Source organism: Microtus pennsylvanicus, chromosome 6 (assembly GCF_037038515.1).
Source record: "Microtus pennsylvanicus isolate mMicPen1 chromosome 6, mMicPen1.hap1, whole genome shotgun sequence".
NCBI lineage: Eukaryota > Metazoa > Chordata > Mammalia > Rodentia > Cricetidae > Microtus > Microtus pennsylvanicus.
In genome coordinates this window covers 453002-475386 of record NC_134584.1, presented here as the reverse complement: position 1 = coordinate 475386, position 22385 = coordinate 453002, and the positions used below count along the sequence as shown (strand labels likewise).

The 22385-nt window shown below is 42.7% G+C and overlaps 1 protein-coding gene across 5 annotated transcripts; it reads left to right on the top strand.

Annotated features, from left to right (window-relative positions):
- The first annotated feature begins 830 nt into the window (after window positions 1–830).
- On the top strand, window positions 831–22213 carry LOC142851546 (uncharacterized). 5 transcript variants are annotated; one of them, XR_012910835.1, is made up of 5 exons: window positions 831–947; window positions 8524–8650; window positions 9654–9714; window positions 18337–21555; window positions 22025–22213. XR_012910835.1 is itself a non-coding variant. In XM_075975285.1 (5 exons), the coding sequence occupies exons 1-5, from the start codon at window positions 840–842 to the stop codon at window positions 20036–20038; spliced, it is 1806 nt and encodes a 601-aa protein (XP_075831400.1). In that variant the 5' UTR covers window positions 831–839; the 3' UTR covers window positions 20039–22213. The 5 variants fall into 5 exon arrangements, 4 of the variants coding, with proteins under 4 accessions (XP_075831400.1, XP_075831397.1, XP_075831398.1 ...); XM_075975285.1 differs by adding an exon at window positions 17924–18018 and having other exon boundaries at window positions 18624–22213; XM_075975282.1 differs by having other exon boundaries at window positions 18337–22213.
- Window positions 22214–22385: the final 172 nt, after the last annotated feature.

Below are 22385 nucleotides of genomic sequence, written 5' to 3'. Positions count from 1 at the left end.
GTTCAGTCCAGAGTTCAGTTGTGCAAAACACCAGGCTTCTGTTTATTTCACTAATAAAAGTCGGGCATGGTGGTGCAGACCTTTAATCCGAGCTCTCTGCAGCAGAGGCAAACTGATCTTTATGATTTTAGGGCTAGCCTGGTCTGCATAGTGAGGTCCTGTTTAGCAAGGGCTACAGAGTGAGACTCTACAAAGAAAATGAAACTCTAGGATCGTGACGTATATATAAGTATTCTTAATGTGGCTTTTCATAAATGGTGCAGAACTGAGAGAAAAATAAATCTGTAGATTTATATATCAAGTGGGTAGTAAAATAAGCATAATTTAGTCAAAATATTAAGAGGTAAATATGGAGTGATTAAGTAAATATACTTTGACCCCATCAGTTTAGTTCACCAAAATTTTGTATGGGCCATTTCTACAGGATAGTTTAAGAGATTTTTGGTGCATAGTCCTTTAAATCAAACTTTCTATTTACAAAAATGAAAATAGCACATTTTCCACAGTGTATGACTATCCAGAAAGTGTCCGGTTTCCTTAGTCCTCTCTCAGTTTCTTAGTAAGACCTCACTAAAGCCCCAGAAAAGGGTCCTACTGAGTGCAGAGATGTTCAGGGAAGACTTTGCAGTCCAGCCCCAAGTTCTGCTGCAATGCCAGTCTCTGCAGGTCTGGGGCAGTTGTGTGCCTGGGCTGGAAGACAGAGCTGGGAACTATTGGGCTGCGTTCCTTCACAACACTTTGTTCCTAAGGACGCTACTCCCGTGACTAAGGCCTCAGTAGCCAATCAGGGCTCCCAGCCGGACTACCCGTCAGAATGGGGCGGGCACTTCCGGTCCGCCATGCTCCGAGGCCCCGGGCCTGAAGCAGAGTCTTGTGTTCCGTGTTCTGCGCTGTCACCCGCGGTCGGGAGCTGTGGGGAGAGCGCGGCGAGCTCGGAATCCGCCATGGTGAGCGAGGGCCGCAGTCCCCACGCGGGAGGAGCCGCGGGAGCCGGTGTGGGGTCCTCCCGGGGCTGTGGGAACCGGCGGCGGAGAGGTCCTTGCATTCCCTGCAGCTCCCGGGTCCCCTGGCCCCGGAATGACTCATCTAAGGCTGCGGCTGCGCAGAACACGGGGATGGAGATTTGGGGTGGGGGGGTGGGGGGCGGAGAGATTGCGCGAGGATGAAGCCACCATGCCGCGCATGCGCAACTTTCATCTCTGCAGTGGGAGGCAGACTTGTTAACTGGCAGATACCTGGTTTCCTCTAGCGTCTTCTAGAAGTTCTGCACTTGGCACTGAACATTCAGATGCAGGATCCGTCTGCAGTTAGTTCTGTGCAGGGCGTAAAGTCTGTGTCATGAACACATCTGTTTGGAGATGCCAGGGTGGTTCAGTTGTCAATAAGGCCAGACCTACTGGATTACCGGACCTCATGTGTTAAAATATCGGTGTTTTAATTGTGATTTTGTTTCTAAGTTTGCGCCCCTACCCCCGGTTTTTCTAGATAATGTTTCTCTGTGGCTTTGGAGCCTGTCCTGGAACTAGTTATTTAGACCAGGCTGGTCTCGAACTCACAGAGATCCGCCAGCCTCTGCCTCCCGAGTGCTGGGATTAAAGATATGCGCCACCACCGCCCATGTTTGGGGGATGACTCAGAAGAGGTTTGCTGGTTAAATTTAGTCAGCTTGCCACAAGCTAGAGTCACGCTGGCCTGTAGACAAAGCTATAGGGTGTTTTCTTGATTAGTGGTTGATATAATAGGGCCTACCCTGGGCAGGTGATCCTGAGTTGTGTAAGGAAGCAAACTGAACAGGCCATGCTAGCGGGGCAGTCATCTGCATTTCTCCAGGTTGACAGCACATGTGGGGTACACAAGCCTGTGGTGTGTGTGAGTTAGCAGATCTGTCCCTGGACCCATCCTCTTGGGGTGTCAGCCAGAGTCGGAGACTTATTATTGAAGAGATTTTTCTTTATTAAGGTCTCAGTGTGCTCCAAGGTTGCCTGGATCCCAGTGTACAGCCCCGCAGCCCATTAACGTGGCTGTCCCCCTGAATCTGCTCCTCGATTCTTGGATTACATGTTTGTAGCACCGCACAGCGCTAGATCTCCCCATTTGACTCCGAGTGGGCTGTGCATTTCAGGAACAGGAGCATGGTATTTGGAGCATGGCTTCTCCATGGAGAACAGAAGAGTATGGCCAGTTGTCCACTGCAGGGGTCAGCAGGCTAGGCAATGGCTGGATTTCAAGTTAATTCTAAGACAGTGAGCTGCAGGGGCCTCCGTTGGGAGAGGAACCTGATGGGGCATGGCGAGTGAACGTCTGCACTTTTCCAGCGTGTGTTCATTCGCACCATATGAAGGAGTGCAAACCAAATTGATGGGTGTACAAATTGGGGAGCTTACCTCGAGCCTCTGAAGTTTCCAACTGGGCGACTCTCTCATGTTGGTATGAGCAGACGTGCCGAGAGGACTGAGACACAGGCATTTGGCTGTGCCTTGTGTGTCCGCATCCAGCACTCAGCAGCTAACATTTTACACAGAGAAGGCCATACACGCAGTAATGACATTCCCTCTACCAGGAAAGGACCTGCTCTGGTTCAGTCAGTATAGGTAAGTGTTCTTTCTGCTTATTTTTAAGACTTTTACACACCGGTTGTTGGTGCCTGTGTCAGTGTTCTGTTGCTGTGAAGAGAAACCTTGGCCATGGCAAGTGTTATAAAGGAAAACATTTAATTGGGCCTGGCTTATAGTTTCAAAGGTTTAGTTTATTGTCATCATAGTGAGGAACATGGTGGCAGGCAGGCAGACATGGTCCTGGAGAAAGTACTTGAGGGTTCTACCTTGGATCCACAGGCAGCAAGAAGGCCACTGGGCCATGCTTGGGCCCTTGAAACTCAAAGCCCACCTGCAATGAGACACTTCCTCCAACAAGCCCACACCTATTAGGAGGGATTGGCCACACCTCCTAATCCCTGTCAAACAGTGCCACTCTCTGGTGACTGAGTATTCAGTCATAAAGGCCTGTGGAGGCCATTCTCATTCAAACCACCACAGCATCACTTCTGTTCTCCAGTGACTGCCAGTTATCAAGAGCTTTATTCCTGCTGGTGCCACTGCAGGCCTTTAATCCCAGCACTCAGGAGGCAGAGCAGGCAGATCTCTGTTACAAGAGGAGGGGCCAGCCGCATGGCTAGCTTACATCCCAAATTACCACACAGAAACTGTATTAATTAAAACACTACTTGGCCATTAGCTTTAACTTCTTTTTTGCTGAATCTTACATATTAGATTAACCTATCACCATTAATCTGTGTATCGCTATGTGGCTGTGGCTTACCAGAGATTTTAACTGGCATCCATCTCAGGCAGAGGATCCATGGCTTCTCTGTCTCTCTCCCTTTCTTCCCAGCATTCAGTTCTGTCTTCTCCACCTACCTAATTTCTGCCCTATCAGGCCCAAAGCAGTTTCTTTATTCATTAACCAATGAAAGCAAGACATGAACAGAAGAACCTCTTACACCAGATCTCTCTGAGTTTGAGACCAGCCAGGTCTACAGAGCGAGTTCCACCACAGCCAGGGATACACAGAGAAACCCCCTCCTCTAAAAATTTCAAAACAAGGAAGAAATAAGAACTTCATTTGATGTTTCCCAATTTGTTATTCATTAATTTATTTTGAGAGCAAGGTGTCATGTAGCCTTTGTCTTTCTGTAAGGCAAAGATGGTTTTCTTAATCAGCCCTGTGGAGATAAAGGATTTTAACCAAGGGGGACGGTGTGCTACAAAGTCCTCCCAAGTAAGGAATCTGGTCTGGGTGTTCAGGTTTGCTGAAGATCATGTCTTTTGTCTTAGAAATGATAACATGGGTCAAAGGTTCTCTCTATTGACTACCTGGTTCCAAATGTTGGCCATTTATTCTTGCAAAAGATGCTAAGTTTACCCCTTTAGTCTCCAGTTTGTCTCTTTTTGCCTTATTTCTAAAGTCTGAAAGTCTTCCAGAATTACAATTAGGGGAGTGAGAGTTCTCTTAGTCTGTCTCATACCATCCATGTCAGTCTAATAACAACACAAGGACAATGAACAGATACACTGCCATTCTGGCACCTGGAGGAAGAACTGAAACCTAGGTGCTAGGAGAAACCCGATATTAGGGAAATTCCCAGGAATCTACAAGGATGACCCCAGCTAAGATCCTAAGCACTAGTGGGGAAGGTGCCTCATCTGGCCTTCTCCTGTAATCAGATTGATGACTATCTTAATTATCATCATAGAACCTTATCCAGCAACTGTGGGAAGCAGAACCAGAGAGCCACACCCAATCACTGGATTGAGTTACTGGAGACCAGTTGAACAGAGTGATAGAAGGAGCGGAGGGGTAAAGACTGTGATGGGGAGCTCACTGACTCTGGACCGACAGCACAGTAGCCTACACAGAACTAGACTAGGCCCTCTGTGGGTGACAGTCGTGTGACTTAGGCCGTCTGTGGGGCCGCTGGCAGTGGAAACAGGATTTATCCATTGTGCTTGAACTGCCTGCCTTTTTGGAGCCCATTCACTTTGGAGGGATTGTTGTAATCTGCTGGCCTGGTCTGTCACCTGGGTATCCTGTCCCTTTTAGAGACAATCCCTGCCCACTTCCAGTCTCCCCTGTCTGCTGTCCAACCTCCTCTTCAGTCCTCTCTCCCTCCCCTCTCTTTCTCCCTTTCTCTCTCTCCTTCCCTCCCCCATCTCTATCTGCCTTTGTTCTGGAGAGGCATCTTCTGCTTCTCTCTCTCTTCTCCCCCCTTCTCTCCTCCCTTTCCCCCTCCATAACCCACTAAATAAACTCTACATCCTGGGTTGGAGCTTCATTGCGTGTGTCTGCCCAGGAGCCGGGAGCATGGCGTCTCTCTAGGCGTCTGCTCCCGAGAGGAGAGCTGTCGAGTCTGAGCTCACTTCCTCTTCCTCCCAGCGTTCTGTTCTGTTTACTCCACCTACCTATGTCCTAACCAATAAAATGGGCCAAGCAGTTCCTTTATTAGCCAATGACCTTCCTCCATCATTTCCCCTTTTTCGGTTTAAAAAAAAAAGGCTTTAACTTTAACATAGCAAAATTACATATAACGAAACAGTTATCAAGTAAAAGTTACAATAATCTTTATCATAACTAAGGAAAACTATAACTATAACTAACTATTCTTAACTCCATCAAAGACTCCAGAAAGATACAATACTACCTACGCAAACAAGAAAAAAGCAACTTTTAAAACTCTAGAAATGACAGAGACATCTCGCTGCCTGGACAGTCACCCAAAGTTCCTCTGTACCGTTGGGGCATCCATCTTCAGCTTTCAGGCCCATAGTTTCCAGCAGACATTTCCATAAAGCAGGAAAATTCAAAGTCAGTTCAGTCACTATCTGTTGTGTCCTTCAGAATGTCTCGCAGACTCTTTCATGAATCAGGAACCCCGAAAGATCATCTCACCTTAGGCAAGTTCAGTAGTCCTCTCTCTGCGGGTTCTCTGTGTCCAGTTTATGCAATAGTCCAGGCAAGAGCAGTTTCTTGCCCAAATGGCTATCAAACTCCATAAGGATCCTCTTCGATGCCCATCTTCCTCTTGAAGTAGATTGGTGCTGCCAGGAGCAGAGTGTCTCATTGTCATGAAAAGTCCTAAGTTATTAAAGTATTTTAAATGCCATATTCTGTAGCCTTTGAGAGATATGAAGAATGCCTATCTAAAATATATCTATGCACATCTAGAAAATATTAACTAACATGACTACAAACTTGACTATTATTTATGATTATCCATCAACAACCTATATTTCCTAATTACACATTACATATTTAAATGAACTACACAATCACAATACCTTAATCAAAATCAGAAACACTTATACATATAACAAAATTGACCGTAAATCTCTATCAATAAAGCAAAATCTATACTAATGCAAATTATTCATGTCTATATCATATCCCCCTTTAAATGTAAAAGAACGTTTATAAACCATATTTGGGAACATGGGTGCAGTTTTTTCTCTCCAAACTGCTTCCTGCTGAATGGGGGCGTCGTTAATTAGGTCTTTCATGGTGTAACCTGTGTGCTAGTTTCATCTCAGTTGGCAGTTGAGCGAAGCAATTTTCTGAAGGTGTTCACACCAACTCTTCAGGAGGGCGTGGTCTATCATACCATATCGGGATAAATGCAATCCACAAGGTCTGATCCTCTGTGAAAACAAAAGAAGAATCTCTTTTCCAAAGTATCATATCCTTAGATCCAAATTCTGAAATCATACCCTCATGATATCCATTCCAGCGTTCTGTTCTGTTTACTCCACCTACCTATGTCCTAACCAATAAAATGGGCCAAGGCAGTTCCTTTATTAGCCAATGACCTTCCTCCATTACTTCTGTTTTTTCTCTGCATTTTACGGGAGTGTAATGGCTGTGTGTTGCCTGGTAGGACATTTTCTGTGGACTTGATAGTTTTGGCCAATGGTGGTCCCAGGTAAAATATGTTGCTGGGTATTGGGAGCTGACATTTAGGAATGGGAACAGACTAGGGATCTGAAGGGATTAGCATGGAGCAGAGTAGAGTGTACAATGAGGATCTGCTTATGGCATCTCCTTGGAATGGAGGGAGAGAGTGAAAAGAGCCTGCTCTAGAGAGTCTGTTATAGGACTGGGGATGAGACTCATGGATTGGATATAGAATAACAAAAGGAGAGGGTAAGATAAACAGACAGCCTACTTGCTTCCTTGGCAGAAGTGGTCTGTTGCTTAATGGGATGTGCCTGCTGGAATTGGGGACTGGGATAAAGCAACAGGTGTGAGAGGGCGGCTAAGGGGGAAGTCCGTGGGATGCACAGCACATGTGCACAGATGCGAAGTCTTCACCTGGCGTTCTGTTGCAGAGGTTGAGACGAGACTGGGTATTGGGTTGTGCAGAGAGGAAGGAAGGTGAAGGTCTTCGGTTAATTTACCTGTTTCCCCAGCCTGCTCGGCTGGTGTATTACAGTGACTGCCTGCTGGTGTTGGAGGCTGGGGTACTGGGATGCGTTGGGGGAAGGAAGGTTGGAAAGCTTTGTGATCCATTAGGGATGGGGTCAGGGAGGAAAGGGAGACAGCAGCAGGTGTTCTGCTACACAGCTGGGCATGAGTCTGGGGAAATTGGATCTGGAGAACAGGAGAGGTGTGGAGCCACTGTCAGCCCAGTTGTCGGGAAGAACTAGGTCATCGTCACAGTCTGAACAACGCAGAAACAAACACCAGCAGTATAAATAGCTCACTGTCCATCTATCTGGGATTCATAGTCTTCTGGGCTCCTCCAAGGGACTCTGCTCACTTCTCCAGCCCCGCCCTCTGCAGCGCACACATCCTGTCTTCCAGGCTCCGACTGCCTCCGCTCCTCCACTGCTCTTCTTGTGTCATCTCATGGTACCGGTCTCTCCACTGTGCTCAGGCTTGTTGCTGCAATTCCACTTTCACCAGTAGCCTCTCCTGGCTTACTTCCTGGTGCTAAACCTCAACTTCCCTGCATAGCTCTGCTCAATCCTGAGCCTTCAGCTGCTACTAAGACTGCATCTTCACCAATGGCCTCTCACTAGCCAAGCCTCAGGTGCCCTTCACGACTCCTTCATGCCTTCAAAACCAGTGCCACCTGGATGACTCTAACACTCCTAAGTTCACCTGCCAGTGCAAGGTGCAACCTTGGCCACTGTGGTGGTGTGAAAGACAGTAGCACTATTGCTATTGGGAGCTGTGGCGTTGTTGGTGTAGGTACGGCCGTTATGAAGGAAGTATGTCACTGTGGAGGCAGGCTTTGAGTTGTGATATATATTCAGGCCTTGCTCAGTGTAATACACAGACTGTTTCCTGTTGCCTGCAACATGTAGGTCTCTCTGCTATTTCTCCAGCCTCATGTCTGCCTGCATCCTTCCGTGCTTCCCACCATGGAGATAATGAACTGAATCTCTGAATTATAAACCACCCAATTAAATGTTTCCCTCTATAAGAGATGCCCTGATCATGATGGCTCTTCACAGCAGTAGAACCCTAACTAAGACAGCCACCTCTGAACACAGCTTCTGTGCTGATTCTGAGGAGACACTGCCCAGATTTCGCCTCAATGATGCTTGTCTTTTCTTAATTACTGCAAATTTCTCAGTTCGAGCTGAGCAGTATCAATTGTCCCAGTCAGTCAAAAGTTTTACTTCAGTGGTTCTGGTTTCTTGTTAATCACGGTTGATTCTTCGGCTCCAGTGGACCAGACAGCACAGATTCTTCACATAAGAGGGCTGTTAAAATCTGCCTTTCACAATCCTCCCCAAAATTCCTTGTCAGGTCCCTTTCAGTGGGCACAGAAATGAGATGTGTCATCCTCCTTTTCTGTTTCCTTCTAAAATGTCTTTGTGACTGCATTTGAAATTCCGTGCCATGGAATATATGTGTGGAACACGCAGAATCATGTCAACATATTCTCAATGAAGTGTATATTGAGTCATTCTCAATGCAGCCAGTCTCACCATTTCTATGGTGTACTTATGTGGCATATTTCAGGACGCAGTGACCTATGAGGATGTGCATGTGAACTTCACTCATGAAGAGTGGGCTTTGCTGGATCCTTCCCAGAAGAGTCTCTACAGAGATGTGATGCTGGAGACCTGTGAGAACCTCACTGCTGTAGGTAGGACTGCTCAATTTTTTGTCAGTTTTTTGCAATAAGGGGACACACACTTTTTTCCTTTTTAATTTTTTAAATTTATTTTGCATACCAACCACAGTTCCCTTCCTACCCCTCCTCCAACTCCTGAACCTGGCTTCTCCAAACCTCCCCCTCATCCACTCCAAAAGTGTAAGGCCTCCCATGGGGAGTCAACAAAGCCTGGCAAATGAAGTTGAGGCAGGACCAAACCCCTCTCCCTATATCAAGGCTAAGCAAGGCATCCCAGCACCATAGGGAATGGGCTCCAAAGAGCCAGCTCATGCACCAGGGATAGATCATGGTCCCACTGCCAGGGGCCCCTCAAACACCAGGGTACACAATTGTCACTCACATGCAGAGGACCTAGTTTGGTCCCATGCAGGCTCCACAACTGTCGGTCTAGAGTTCATCAGTTTCCACAAACTGGGACAAGCATTTCTTAGTCATTGGTTCTCTCCTGGGATTTCAGTTGTGAAAAAGGAAGAATGTAGGAAGAATGTGGTAAATTAATCAGGCATGGTTCTTGAAATTACCTGGCGTGAGTGAGAAGGAAACATGGAACACAAACGAACCCGCTTAGGAGTTTATTAGAGGGGGGGATTGGTGTGCAGAGAGAGAGAGAGCGTGAGAGCGAGGGAGGGAGGGAGGGAAATGGCGCCTCCAGCTTTTAAAAGCTGCCTAGCACAGGTGCACAGGGGTTGGCGTGACTATGTTATACACTGATGACGCAGATGGGCGACTCACGCATGTGTGCAAGGGTTTTAGCTGAGTCATATGTGGATGTAACCAGACACGCGCGCATGTGGGTCACACGAGGCCCTTTGTGCTTGAGGACCCATTCGCATATGCCTGCTTTTAGATCCTGAAAGTGCAGCCTTATCTGTGGCTGAATAATTTCAGTTTTTAGGTTCAATAAAGATAGTGACTTGAATTTTGCATAATTTCTAGTAATTTGTAATGTACATTTTCTGGTACTGTATTTTAGGCTACAAATGGGAAAACCAGAATATTGAAGAACATTGTCAAAGTTCTAGAAGACATGAAAGGTAATTTATGTATGCAAGCTAATACATACATCTGAAGAAATTTCAGTATGATCTGAAACTTTAAGGAAAGACAACATTAAATAAGCACAGCTTTATGATGATTGTGAAATTCTCACAAACTAGTGTGCCTCAGTGTCAGGGAGGTGTCTCTAAGAAAGAAGACAATGAAACTGTTATGCCCAAATCTGCAAAGTTTTTCGAAAGCCAACAAGGAGACCGAGTCCCGTATGTAAAATCAAAGAACCCTTATTTTATAGAAGTTTACAAACTCGGTCTCTCCGCACGTCCAGTATATTGGAATAAACTGAAGTCCCTGAGCTCAGTTAGAGTAGGGTTTTATGGTAGTAAAGGTGGGGGTGAGGTCCTGAGGTTCAGGACCCCTGATTGGCTGACATTTGTCTAGGAGTGTCCTAGTGAGTGTGCTGGCAGGTGGTCATATCTACAGTGGTTGGAACATTAGGAATTTCCTTTGGATGGTCTGCTCTTGGATGGAGGTCAGGTAATCTCCACCTGTGGTTCTTCCTGCAGCCAGGTGAACTACTGAGACTCAGGCCTCTTATTAAATTTATGGATGGCTGAGTTCTACTCTGCCAGATGATAATGGTTGGAAGTAAAGAACTTCCTTTGGGTGATCTGTTTATCGTGACTGGATTCTCCGGAAACAATGTGTTAACACGTGACACCGTCACAGGATAGATGTTCATGCAGGTCCGATTGTGGCTGCAGGGGGCCAGTCTCTAAGGACTGAAGCCCTTTCCCTTCACCCAGGGCATATTTATTTTTCTCCATATTTACATTTTAGCCAGTTGATTCCCATATACTCAAAACAATGGCATTGAAGCTTCCAAAAATATAGTGCCAAGTGCAGATTTTCAATTCATCAGGTACCACAGTTTTTCGGAACCAAGTTTCGCGTAGGCTTTGTCCCTTGGAAAACTCTCAGATAAGATTCACATAGGTCAGCAAGAGAAACAAAGGGTATCTGCTAAATAAAAGATGGATCAGGGCTAGGTAGGTGCTAGCATTCTGGAGGTAGGCCAGGTGTAGCCAGTGGGGATTAGGGTCAGGTATAGCCCAGCAGGAATGCTGCCACAGATCCCTTTTTTCTTTATACAAAAATTGCTTATCTTGAATGCAGTCTTACAGTATATACAGCTTTTTTTTTTCTAGCTATTTGTCTTACAGTCGCATGTAAGTTCACTAAAACACATTTTAAAGCCAATAAAGTTAATATTGCTAGAACAAAAGCAATACTTGCTAGGATAAGAAATCTGTTTCAGGTGATTCATAGGGTTGAATAATGCTATTGTATTTGCAAGACCTTCCATAATAGCTATTCCTGTTGTATCAGGTAGCTTTATTTGCAAAAGTTCCTTTTTGTAAATGAAGTCATTTGAGAATACTTAGGGTGACCCATCAAGTGCATCTTAGCCTTATCTCAATCATACTTGCCTTCATTAAATCTTAAGGATGTGATACATACAATAAGAAGAGACACTGCAATCACATTTTAATGTTACCTGCTCCTTCAAAATTTCTATCCTCTAACAATAAAACAGTTGGCTTTAACTCAGCAAATTAATTCATTATCTTATTATCAGTTGTATTTTGTTCAGCCCAAAGTTCTGTTGAATGTTTGTGTCAGTCTGTAAGGCATTCAGCAGTTTGGATTTCTTTATGAAGCACCACTCCAGCTGTTGCTGCTGTTCCTGCTGTTGCTACAATGATTCCCATAATAAGTGCAATAGCCAATCCAACTATTTGATGTGTTCTCTTTAATATTCTCTCAGCAAACTTCTGTTCAGGATCATCACAGGAGAGTCTTACTGTGGACTTGACAGCCTCACAGGAATCAGTTAAGGAGGGAACTTTAAATAGAATCTAAGAGGAAAGAAGGGGTTTGTGTGCTGGACCACATTTCTAAGCACGGTTAGGTGATATGTTAAAAGTTTACAATTGATAAATGTGAAAGCGGGAAGTACACATGGTGCCTTCTCCTGGCTGGCTCACCAGAACTAGCTCTGAAGACAGCGCCAGCATGCACTATGGAAGGGCGCCTGTGGCATTTGGTCTGCCTTAGCATATTTGCCAAATGTTTAGCAGGCTAGAAAAGGGGGAGGGCCTTTCAGATCTAAGAATTACATTTACACCTAAGCAGTAGGAGGCCTGTTAGTAACATAGTACAAAATCTGGAGCTGGACTCTTCTCAGCCTCCCGGGCTACTGTGGCTTGTTCCCATGGCATCTGTGGAAAAGAATTGCCTTTGGGGCTGTGAAAATGGTTAATAGCTTGTTTCTGTTTACTTAAGACCCAATCAATTAATCTTCTAAGTTAAGATCTTATATTGATAAACTGAGATGAAAAATAGAGTGTTAGTAACCTGTTTAGGATTAGAACACTGTTAATTGGAATAACACTTCCCATGTCTGTAGAGGGTGAATCCCGGGTGCACTCGCTTCCTATCTCGCTGAGGGCTGGGCTAAGCATCAACAATTTCAGACATGCCATAATTCTTGTTGTTGGGCATCCGTGCATGCTTCTAGTCAGGTCTCTACCGTGACACTAATCCTGACGAACTGCCTGCCAAAGGAGATCCATGCAGAGGGGCAGACTTCTAAGTGTATACAGAGATCTGGCTGAGAGTAAGGGTATTGACTGTGATTAGTTTCTCACCAGAATCACACATTGCTAGGAAGAGTCATCCAATGTGTAAGGGAAATTGTGCCCAATAAACAACACCTGTGTTGCTGTGGGAAAAATCCGCAAGCTGTAATGTGAGGGAAAGAGCTATTGCTTCACATAAGAAGTCTACAAGGAGGACGGCTAATACATTCAAAAGGCAGTATTCCTTATCACCTTGTGAAGAAGACTTATCTCCATCAGAAGTGTGTCTCTGGTGGGTTGACCTCTGAACTGTCTGCTGAACTCTTACTGCATAAATCTGTGGCCTCTATCAAGAAGGCACTTTCCAGTTTCCACGAGTTTGTCTGAATTGAATTGCCAAATTGTAGGAAGGGATTTGACATTCCAACTCCATGCCATTGGATAGGTTTATTAACAGAAGCACTGATTTCTACAGTTCCATTCAAACTAGTCCATTTCCATCTTAACTTTGAGTGAGAAGATTTTCCTTGAGGGGAGCCAGAAGGACTCCAATTCATGGCATCTCCTTGGGAGATGCTAATTAGCACTCAAGGTCTCTCACTCTGGCATTGTTGCTAACTCACCCATTCAGATTCTCTGTTGGTAACCCACATCTCACAGAACAGTAGATTAATGGAGCGAATGGCATTAATCTCCTGTCCTTTAAAACCAGATGCTTGAAGCATATAAAACTTATTAAGATAATCTTGGGTAGTTTTGTCTTTGGGTAGCCATACTTGAGAGGTTATATTTAAGCATCGAATTCCATTTCCCATGCAAATAGGAATTCCTCGTACTCCCACAGTGTAACTGTCAATCACTCTACCCTCCTTAATTGACTGAGCAGGACCTCAGTTGTCATAAGGACCAGGTAACCATGAAGATTCATTAACCACTTCAGGAATATCCATATCTCCTCTACTTACTGCTCAGTTAATTGGAGAATTGGGGATAAAACCCAATAATTATGATCCATCCCCTTTACCTGTACTGTTACCATGGAAAGCATGCTAATATATTTCTTATAACTTAGTAGTTAGTAGAATTTACAGACTTGTGAGTCATGGGAAGTGTCACCTCTCCTTTGTCACACAAATTCTTAAGCTGTCCCCAGGTGAGAGGAGTAGTTGTTTGTTGCAGAGGTCTCCTGTGTCTTGACTTTGGTGGAGGCATCTCTGCATCTGCAGCATCTGGGGTATGTCACTTGCTCATGCGGGATTCTTATCAGTTTCGAATGGGACCATAGTCTATTATCTCCTGTGGGAACATCAGCAGAACCCTGGCCCCGTCATGACACTCGCCCTTTCTCCAAGCAGATGTCATGGCATTCTTGTAGTATACAGGATAGATTTAAATCAACAGTTCTTTTCTGTGTTCCAGTGTTTGCTGTTGTTCTGTTTCATTAACATTTAGAAAATTTAAGGGTGTCTTCATATCCTCTTTCTGTTTAGCAGGCATCTCTTTCAGGTGCAGTTAGATCTCTCAATAATTGATTGTCCTGTAGTGATGTAGGAGGGTCTTCTTTCTATGTGTTTCTTTTATTGGCTAAATAAAGAGACTGCCTTGGCTTTTTGATAGGACAGCAGTTTAGATAGGTGGAGTAGACTGAACAGAATGCTGGGAGAAAGAAAGCAGAGTCAGGCAGACGCCATGCTTCTCCTACCCAAGACAGACGGTGGTTAGATTCATGCCATTAAGCCACAGTCAAGTGGTGATACACATTAATAGAAATGGGTTAATCAAGATATGAGAGTTAGCCAGTAAGAGGCTAGAGCTAATGGGCCAGGCAGTATTTAAATGAATACAATTTGTGTGTTATTATTTCGGGTGTAAAGCTAGCCGTGCGGTAGCTGGGCGGGACGGTAGCTGGGTGGGACGAAAGGCAAGCCTGCCTGCCACTCCTTTTATACTGTAGGAGTGTATGGCATCCCTGTAACATGTTTTATGTTGTAATGTGCAAAAAATGGTTGCATTTTACTGGAAACATAAGCTGGGCCATTATCAGTCTTAATTTGTGCTGGTATGCCCATTACAGCCACTGTTTCTAATAAATGTGTAATTATAGAATCCTCCATTTTGTTATCTTGTTGCCAGGTAATAGAAACTTTTTCTTTAAGCCTTACTATTAACATGGTGTGTGTTATGTAATTCTAAGGTTTCTAACACATTTCCTATCAACAATTGATCAATTTCTGTATTTCCTTCTGCTAATGGCCCAGGCAACCCAACATGGGGTTGAATCTGGGATATAAAGTGGGCAGTTTCTTTCTTGGATTGTCTGTTGTAGGTGGACAATAATAAAGTTAATTTTGAATTATCAGGAATAAGTTCACCTTGCAAAATTTGGAACAAATTAGTTAATTCTTGACTAGACAATCCAATTGTCGGCTGCAATCAGTTAATACCACCCAATAATTTTTGGAAATCATTAAGATTATGCAGTCAATCTCTCCTAATCTGTACTTTTTGCAGTTGAATTCTCTGTTTACTTACTTAATAGCCTAAATAGCTAAGAGAATATCCTCGCCTTATTTTTTTTTTTTTTTTTTTTGGTTTTTCGAGACAGGGTTTCTCTGTGGTTTTGGAGCCTGTCCTGGAACTAGCTCTTGTAGACCAGGCTGGTCTCGAACTCACAGAGATCCGCCTGTCTCTGCCTCCCGAGTGCTGGGATTAAAGGCGTGCGCCACCACCGCCCGGCCCCTCGCCTTATTTTTTCAGGAGACATTTGTAGTCTCCAACAGGGTAAATTTTATGGATTATATTGAACATTCTTTCTAAGGTATCTATGTCAGAAGAAGCAGCCAATAAAATATCATCCACATAATGATGTGTTGTGAAAGGAGCAGGGGGCCGCGTCCTGCCCAGCTCCCGTCCTCCTGGCTAGCTTAGCCCCTGACATAATTACACAGAAACTATTCATTTAAACAATGCCTGGCCCATTAGTTCTAACCAATATCAGCAGTAGCTTTAACCCATTCCTCTGAAGGAGCTCCCTGAGCCTTCAAGGGCCGTTTGGCCTTTTGGTATTCTGTAGTAGCATTCTCAAAATCCAGAGGGTCAATTAGAACTTTCTAACATCTGGACCAGCTATTGTGTATGTAATGCTGAAGTTAGTCTTTACTGAAAGTCAGTGAAAACTTCTCGTGTACTTTGTGTGATTTTTGTGAAGGAGATAGATCCTTTTTTGAAGGATCCCTGGCTCCTCAACCTTATCCCAGGCACTTGAAAGCACTAGATGATACATCTCCATAGTAGCATCATCAAAGTGCTTTTGTGTTCGCAGATTGGCATACCGGTCTCTCCTAATAATTGGTCCTTTGCTATATTCATTTCTGTGGTCTGAATTACCCTGTTCCATGGCTGCTGCATCCTCTCCCCACCAAGTAAGCCATTGTAATTGAGAACTAGCTTCTAGTATAACTGCCATTAGGTCCTTCCAGTCGTGTGGAATAACTGTTCCCAGTAGTCCAGTTGTTTAAAACCTGTCTTACGTAGAGCAAATGCATCCCATATGCTACCACTGCTTCTTTTAACCTTTTCAGATCTTTCGTGCCTCTGTGTCTCCAGTCAGTCTGAACATAGCCCTGAGACTGTTGATAATTTGATCTTTCATGCCTCTGTGTCTCCAGTCAGTCTGAACATAGCCCTGAGACTGTTGATAATTTGATCTTTCATGCCTCTGTGTCTCCAGTCAGTCTGAACATAGCCCTGAGACTGTTGATAATTTGATCTTTCATGCTTCTGTGTCTCCAGTCAGTCTGAACATAGCCCTGAGACTGTTGATAATTTGATCTTTCATGCCTCTGTGTCTCCAGTCAGTCTGAACATAGCCCTGAGACTGTTGATAATTTGATCTTTCATGCCTCTGTGTCTCCAGTCAGTCTGAACATAGCCCTGAGACTGTTGATAATTTGATCTTTCATGCCTCTGTGTCTCCAGTCAGTCTGAACATAGCCCTGAGACTGTTGATAATTTGATCTTTCATGCCTCTGTGTCTCCAGTCAGTCTGAACATAGCCCTGAGACTGTTGATAATTTGATCTTTCATGCCTCTGTGTCTCCAGTCAGTCTGAACATAGCCCTGAGACTGTTGATAATTTTATCTTTTTTTTTTTAATCTCCTTGCTTTCTCTTTTCTTTACTGGAAAGTTTCCTTTTTTGTCTCTGGAACTCTTATATTTTTTAAACATGCAGTTAACCTTTCAGCCTTTCTGATTTCTAAGTTTGTTTCATCTGATGAAGAAGGAAGAGAGTCACCTCCAGTATCTTGACTTTCCTCACTTCTGCTGTCCTCTGAAACAGCTTTCCTAGCAACCTGTGAAGGAACATTCTCCTCTGCTAACCGAATGTCTTCCCTTTTTTCTGTTCTACTTCAGATACAACTTTAAGTGACTCCTCACTCTGCAATGGCTCTAGAGCATTTGATATTAAGTTACATAAAGACCAATTTTTTTATGGTGTTGGCTCTCCTTTCTTATGAGCCCTCCTCAAATCTCTCTAGCTCGCTTCCATCTTTAGTTTCAATTGAACTTGAGGAGTTGCCTGAAATCAATGGCAGTGCCGTTTAATTAATAGAAAAAGCTCTGTAAGTTGTTTTCCCTTCACTTTCACTCCATCTTCTTATAACAGATAACAGACATTTTAATAACTGCAAGTATCATTGTTCCAGTGATGGGAAGTTTCCCATGACCCTGCCAATCCTGGAGTCTCTTTACCCTGAGGGCACTTCTTCCAGTTCTTAAGATAGCCAGCTTCTCTGTCCTTCACAGGTCCATTGTCCTTCTTCAAGCCTCCTATTGGGCACCAAATGTTGCAGCACAGTGTTGGGTAAACTGTGGTCTGTGGAAAAAAGACTCAGAGACACCTTAGGAATGAATTTAGCCTTTCCTGGCTGCAGGGGGATTTCGCCTAATATTCTCAGAAATGAAGCACTTTGCCTTTACCAAGGGCATTTTTATTTTTCTCTACATTTACACTCTAGCCAGTTGATTTCCATATGCTCAAAACAACAGGAATGAAGCCTCCAAAAATACAATGCCAAGTGCAAATTCTCCATTCATCAGGTGCCACAGTTTTCCAGGTTTCCTGAACTGAGCTATGCTTAGACTTTCTATCCTTGAGAAACTCTTACAAGATTCACATAAGGTGACAAGACAAACAAAGGTTATCTACTAAATCAAAGATGGATTAAGGTTAGGTGCCAACACTCTGGAGCCAGGCCAGGTGTAGCCCACTGGGAATGCTGCCACATGACAGTATTTTAATAGCTCCATGGGATCCATTTTGTAGAACTGTCCATTCCTTTAATTTTGTACCTTTGTATCATATGGGCACATACATTGATAAGGGGATCAATGTCTGTGCAAGACATATTCTAAGCAAATCTAGTGTTGCTCATACAGAGGCTTTCCATGGTTTAGTGAGGGAAGGTCACTTTATGAATATCAAGAAGGGTGTTGTGGAGAAACGTTAATCCCTATACCACATCTTTATGTGGAGCAAAAGTTAAACTGTGTGAATGCAATGTGAAAATCTTTTTTTTTTTTTTGTTATTCTTCCCTTAATAGATATCTCATGTGTCCCTCTGGATACAAACTATTTGAACATAAGAGATATGGAAAGAAGCAATGTACCTCTTTTTCTCCTACAACACTTAGAAGATATGTAGTAGTCCCCACTATGAGCAGATTTGGTGAATGTGATATAAATTTACAATTAATTGGTTTTCCAACTACACTGGGAATACAACAAACTCATACTGTAAAAAAATCTTATGAGTACAAGGAGTGTAAGAATTCTTTTGTCTGCTCTGGTTCACTTTGCACTTGTCGTGTGACTCACAGTATAGAAAAATGTTATGCATGCAACCAGTGTGGTAAAATTCTGAGTTCTTCCAGTTCTGTTGAAAAATGTGATAAACTCATATGAGAAATGTAAGTGAGAAATATGAACTATCTACTAAAGTCTTTAACCTTCACAGGTATCTTCAAATACACAAAGGAATCCATAATGAAGAAGATCTCTATGAATATAATCAGCATGATAAAGACTTTAGATCTGATTCCTCTTTACAGCTACACCAGAGAACTCATGTGGAAGTAGATCCCTATAAATACAATCAATGTGGAAAAGACTTTGCACATCACAGTTGCTTTCAAGTACATCGAACTCATACTAATGAGCAATCATGTAAATGTAATCAGTGTGGTATAGTCATGGCAACAACAAACAGGACTGTCCACGTTACACACCATAATCTTAAAATACATGAAAGAATCCATCCTGGAGAGAAACCCTATGTATGTGTTCAATGTGGTAAAGCCTTTGTAAGTCGCCATAATCTTAAAATACATGGAAGAATTCATACTGGAGAGAAACCCTATGTATGTGTTCAATGTGGTCAAGCCTTTGTGCATTTAACTAGTCTTCGAAATCATGAAAAAACTCATACTGGGGAGAAACCTTTTGAATGTAATCAATGTGGTAAAGCCTTTACCTGTCGTAGTAATCTTCAAATACATGAAAGTATTCATACAGGAGTCAAACCCTATGAATGTAGTCAATGTGGCAAAGCCTTTGCAAACATCATTTATCTTCAAAGGCATGAAAGAAGTCATAGTGGAGACAAACCGTATGAATGTAATCAATGTGATAAAGCTTTTGTATGTTTAACTAGTCTTCGAAAACATTATAAAAGCCATACTGGAGAGAAACCCTATAAATGCAGTCAGTGTGGTAAAGTCTTTGCAAGTCTCAGTAATCTTCAAGCACATGAAAGAATTCATACTGCAGACAAGCCCTATGTATGTGTTCAATGTGGTAAAGCCTTTTTAAGTCGCCGTAATCTTCAAATACATGAAAGAATTCATACTGGAGAAAAGCCCTATATATGTCATCAATGTGGCAAAGCCTTTGCACATTTCACCAGTCTGAGAAATCATGAAAAAATTCATACTGGAGAGAAGCCTTATATATGTAATCAGTGTGGTAAAGCCTTTGCATGTCGTAGTAATCTTCAAGTACATGAAAGTACTCATACAGGAGTTAAACCTTATGAATGTAATCAATGTGGTAAAGCCTTCGCACACATAATTTATCTTCAAAGGCATGAAAGAAGTCATAGTGCAGACAAACCATTTGAGTGTAATCAATGTGGGAAAAGCTTTACACAGTTCTGTCGTCTTCAGAAACATTTCAGAAGTCATACTGGAGAGAAACCCTATGAATGCAGTCAGTGTGGTAAAGCCTTTGCAAGTCGAAGTAATCTTCAAACACATGAAAGAACTCATACTGGAGACAAGCCCTTTGTATGTAGTCAATGTGGTAAAGCCTTTACCAGTCGTCGTAATCTTCAAACACATGAAAGGAGTCATACCGGAGAAAAACCCTACGTATGTGATCAGTGTGGTAAAAGCTTTGTAAGTCGCAGTAATCTTAAAATACATGAAAGTAGTCATATAGGACTAAAACCTTATGGATGTAATCTATGTGGCAAAGCCTTTGCACATAGCATTTATCTTCAAAGGCATGAAAGAAGTCATAGTGGAGACAAACCGTATGAATGTAATCAGTGTGGTAAAGCCTTCACCCTTCACCGAAACCTCCAAACACATGAAAGGAGTCATACCGAAAAAGCCCCTGTGAATGTAATTGATGCACTAAAACTTTGCAGGTCAGTGTAGTCCTCAAAGACATCAAAGAATAGTGAAGAAAGCCAAAGAAATGACAATGTGATAATGCCTCTTCATGGGAGAGTCTTCTTCAAAAGCATGAAAGAGTTACTGTCTGGAGAGAAGCATTATGAATCTAGTAAATTCAGTAAAACTTTGCACACCACACATTATTCCCACTGAGCCGTCTCACTGATGCCCAAATAGGATTAGTAGAACCCTTCCATTGGTCAAATATTGTCTTCTTTTGAAATTATAAACAAATTGTCACCCAAGAATAGAGGAGCACAGAATATTTTGAATAATACAACCTATTTGCAAATGACAATGTTATTTATCCTGCCATCCCTTTAAAAATTTTTTTGTTAGTTTATTCTGAGCTCTAAATGCTTTTTCCTAACACTTTCTCAGAAATATGAATGGCAGAGAATTGTCTCAGTGGGTAAAAGTGGTTGCTACTAAACCTGAATACCTGAGTTCAGTCTCTGGGATACACACATTACTCATACCAGTTTTTCTATGATTACTACATTTGGGCTTTGTCATATGCACACCACACACCCACACACATGGATGTTTTTGTAACTAAAATGATGACCAGTGAGGTTACTCGCTTGTTTAATGCAATTGCTCCCTAGCTTGACTACCTCAGTTTGTTCTGTAGTACTGAAAAAGCAAAGAATACTCATCTGTAAGATGTCCTCTGCCTGCTAAATGCACAGCATGGCACAGGTGTTTACAAACTGTTAAGAATATCTAAAGAGGTGAAATTAACAAAGCAAAGAAAATAGCCAAAATATTAAGAACACAGGAAATGATTACCAATTGAAACAAATACATTGTAGGATTCTATCACATCACAAGTCAACAAAAATGAGAGTTACTGTTTAAATCTTCCACTATTTGTCTCTGATTCAAAGATAGGTCATTTTATAAACATATCTCAACTGGTAATAGTGGTTTATTTTGGAGACAGGCAAATGGATCTTTCTGAGTTTGAGGCTATTATGGTTTACATTGTGAGTTCCAGGATACTCATGGCTATCTGGAGAGATCCTGTCTCAACCAAAAAGAACATTTAGGTAACTATAGCGTATATCACAGTATGGAATTTTTCCTAGCTTAATCTGGACTCATCTCTAATCAGCTAAACCTTTCATTGTGTTCACTCACATCAAAGAACTGTGTTAATGGCAATAAGAAGAAATGTGCAGAGCCCACTCACAGAGGGAAAGGAATCTGTTCAATCCTTGGTAGACCATGTAGAAGGAATTTTCATCACCTCCAAGTGAGAGGAGATAAAAGGAGTCATGGGACATCTTCATCTTCTGAATTATAATGACATATTTGAATAATAGACAGTTGTCTCAGTACTTATGCTATAGGTACCCAATTTTGATTCTTTTTTTTTTTTTTTTGATTTTCAAGACAGGGTTTCTCTGTAGCTTTTTGGTTCCTGTCCTGGAACTAGCTCTTCTAGACCAGGCTGGTCTTGAACTCACAGAGATCCGCCTGCCTCTGCCTCCCGAGTGCTGGGATTAAAGGCGTGCGCCACCACCGCCCGGCTCCCAATTTTGATTCTTAGTGCCCTCATCAGATGGCTCAAAACTACCTGTATTACAGCTCCAGGAAATCTGATGCATTCTTCTGTCTTCTTTTTATATGAGATATGAAAATGATGTAAAGGCATATTTTTTAATATAATTGTTCAAGTATAAAAATAAAAACTTAAAGAAAGCCCCTTTAAAATTAATGGAGTCATGCGTGTGTATATAAATAAATAAATATATAGTGTTTAAATATATGCATAAAAGATACTACATATTGTTAAAAGGGCTTTATGTATTTTTTTACAAATTTTATTTTATTTATTTATTTATTTATTTTAGTTTTTCGAGACAGGGTTTCTCTGTAGCTTTGGAGCCTGTCCTGGCACTAGCTCTTGTAGACCAGGCTGGCCTTGAACTCACAGAGATCTGCCTGCCTCTGCCTCCCTAGTGCTGGTATTAAAGGTGTGCGCAACCACCGCCTGGCGTTTTTTACAAATTTAAATAAAAATAGCTTAATAGTTATTTGTCTGGCTTGTCCTTGTTGTTGTATACAGTTTGAAGTCATGAGACCTTATATGACTGTCTTAATTACCATGCATAAAGTGTGTTGGGCCCTGAATAAAGTTGTCTGTTGTGAGAGACTTTAGTCTGCCTGATTTATTGGCTCCATTCTTCCATATCTCTAGAACAACAATGAGTAGAGGCTGAGCAAGGACTAGACATCAGGTGCAAAAGGTGAGTGTAGGCCCTTGCAGAAGGAGGTAAGGGTGTAGTGAGGAACGGCGGGCTGCGTTCTGCCACCCAGCTCT

What these genes read in the sequence shown, in the direction of transcription:
- LOC142851546 (XM_075975282.1), top strand. Translation starts at nt 840, where the DNA reads ATGCTCCGAGGCCCCGGGCCTGAAGCAGAGTCTTGTGTTCCGTGTTCT. An exon ending in CGAGCTCGGAATCCGCCATG is followed by an intron (nt 948 to 8,523) that starts GTGAGCGAGGGC and finishes GGCATATTTCAG; the next exon opens with GACGCAGTGACCTATGAGGA. An exon ending in TGAGAACCTCACTGCTGTAG is followed by an intron (nt 8,651 to 9,653) that starts GTAGGACTGCTC and finishes ACTGTATTTTAG; the next exon opens with GCTACAAATGGGAAAACCAG.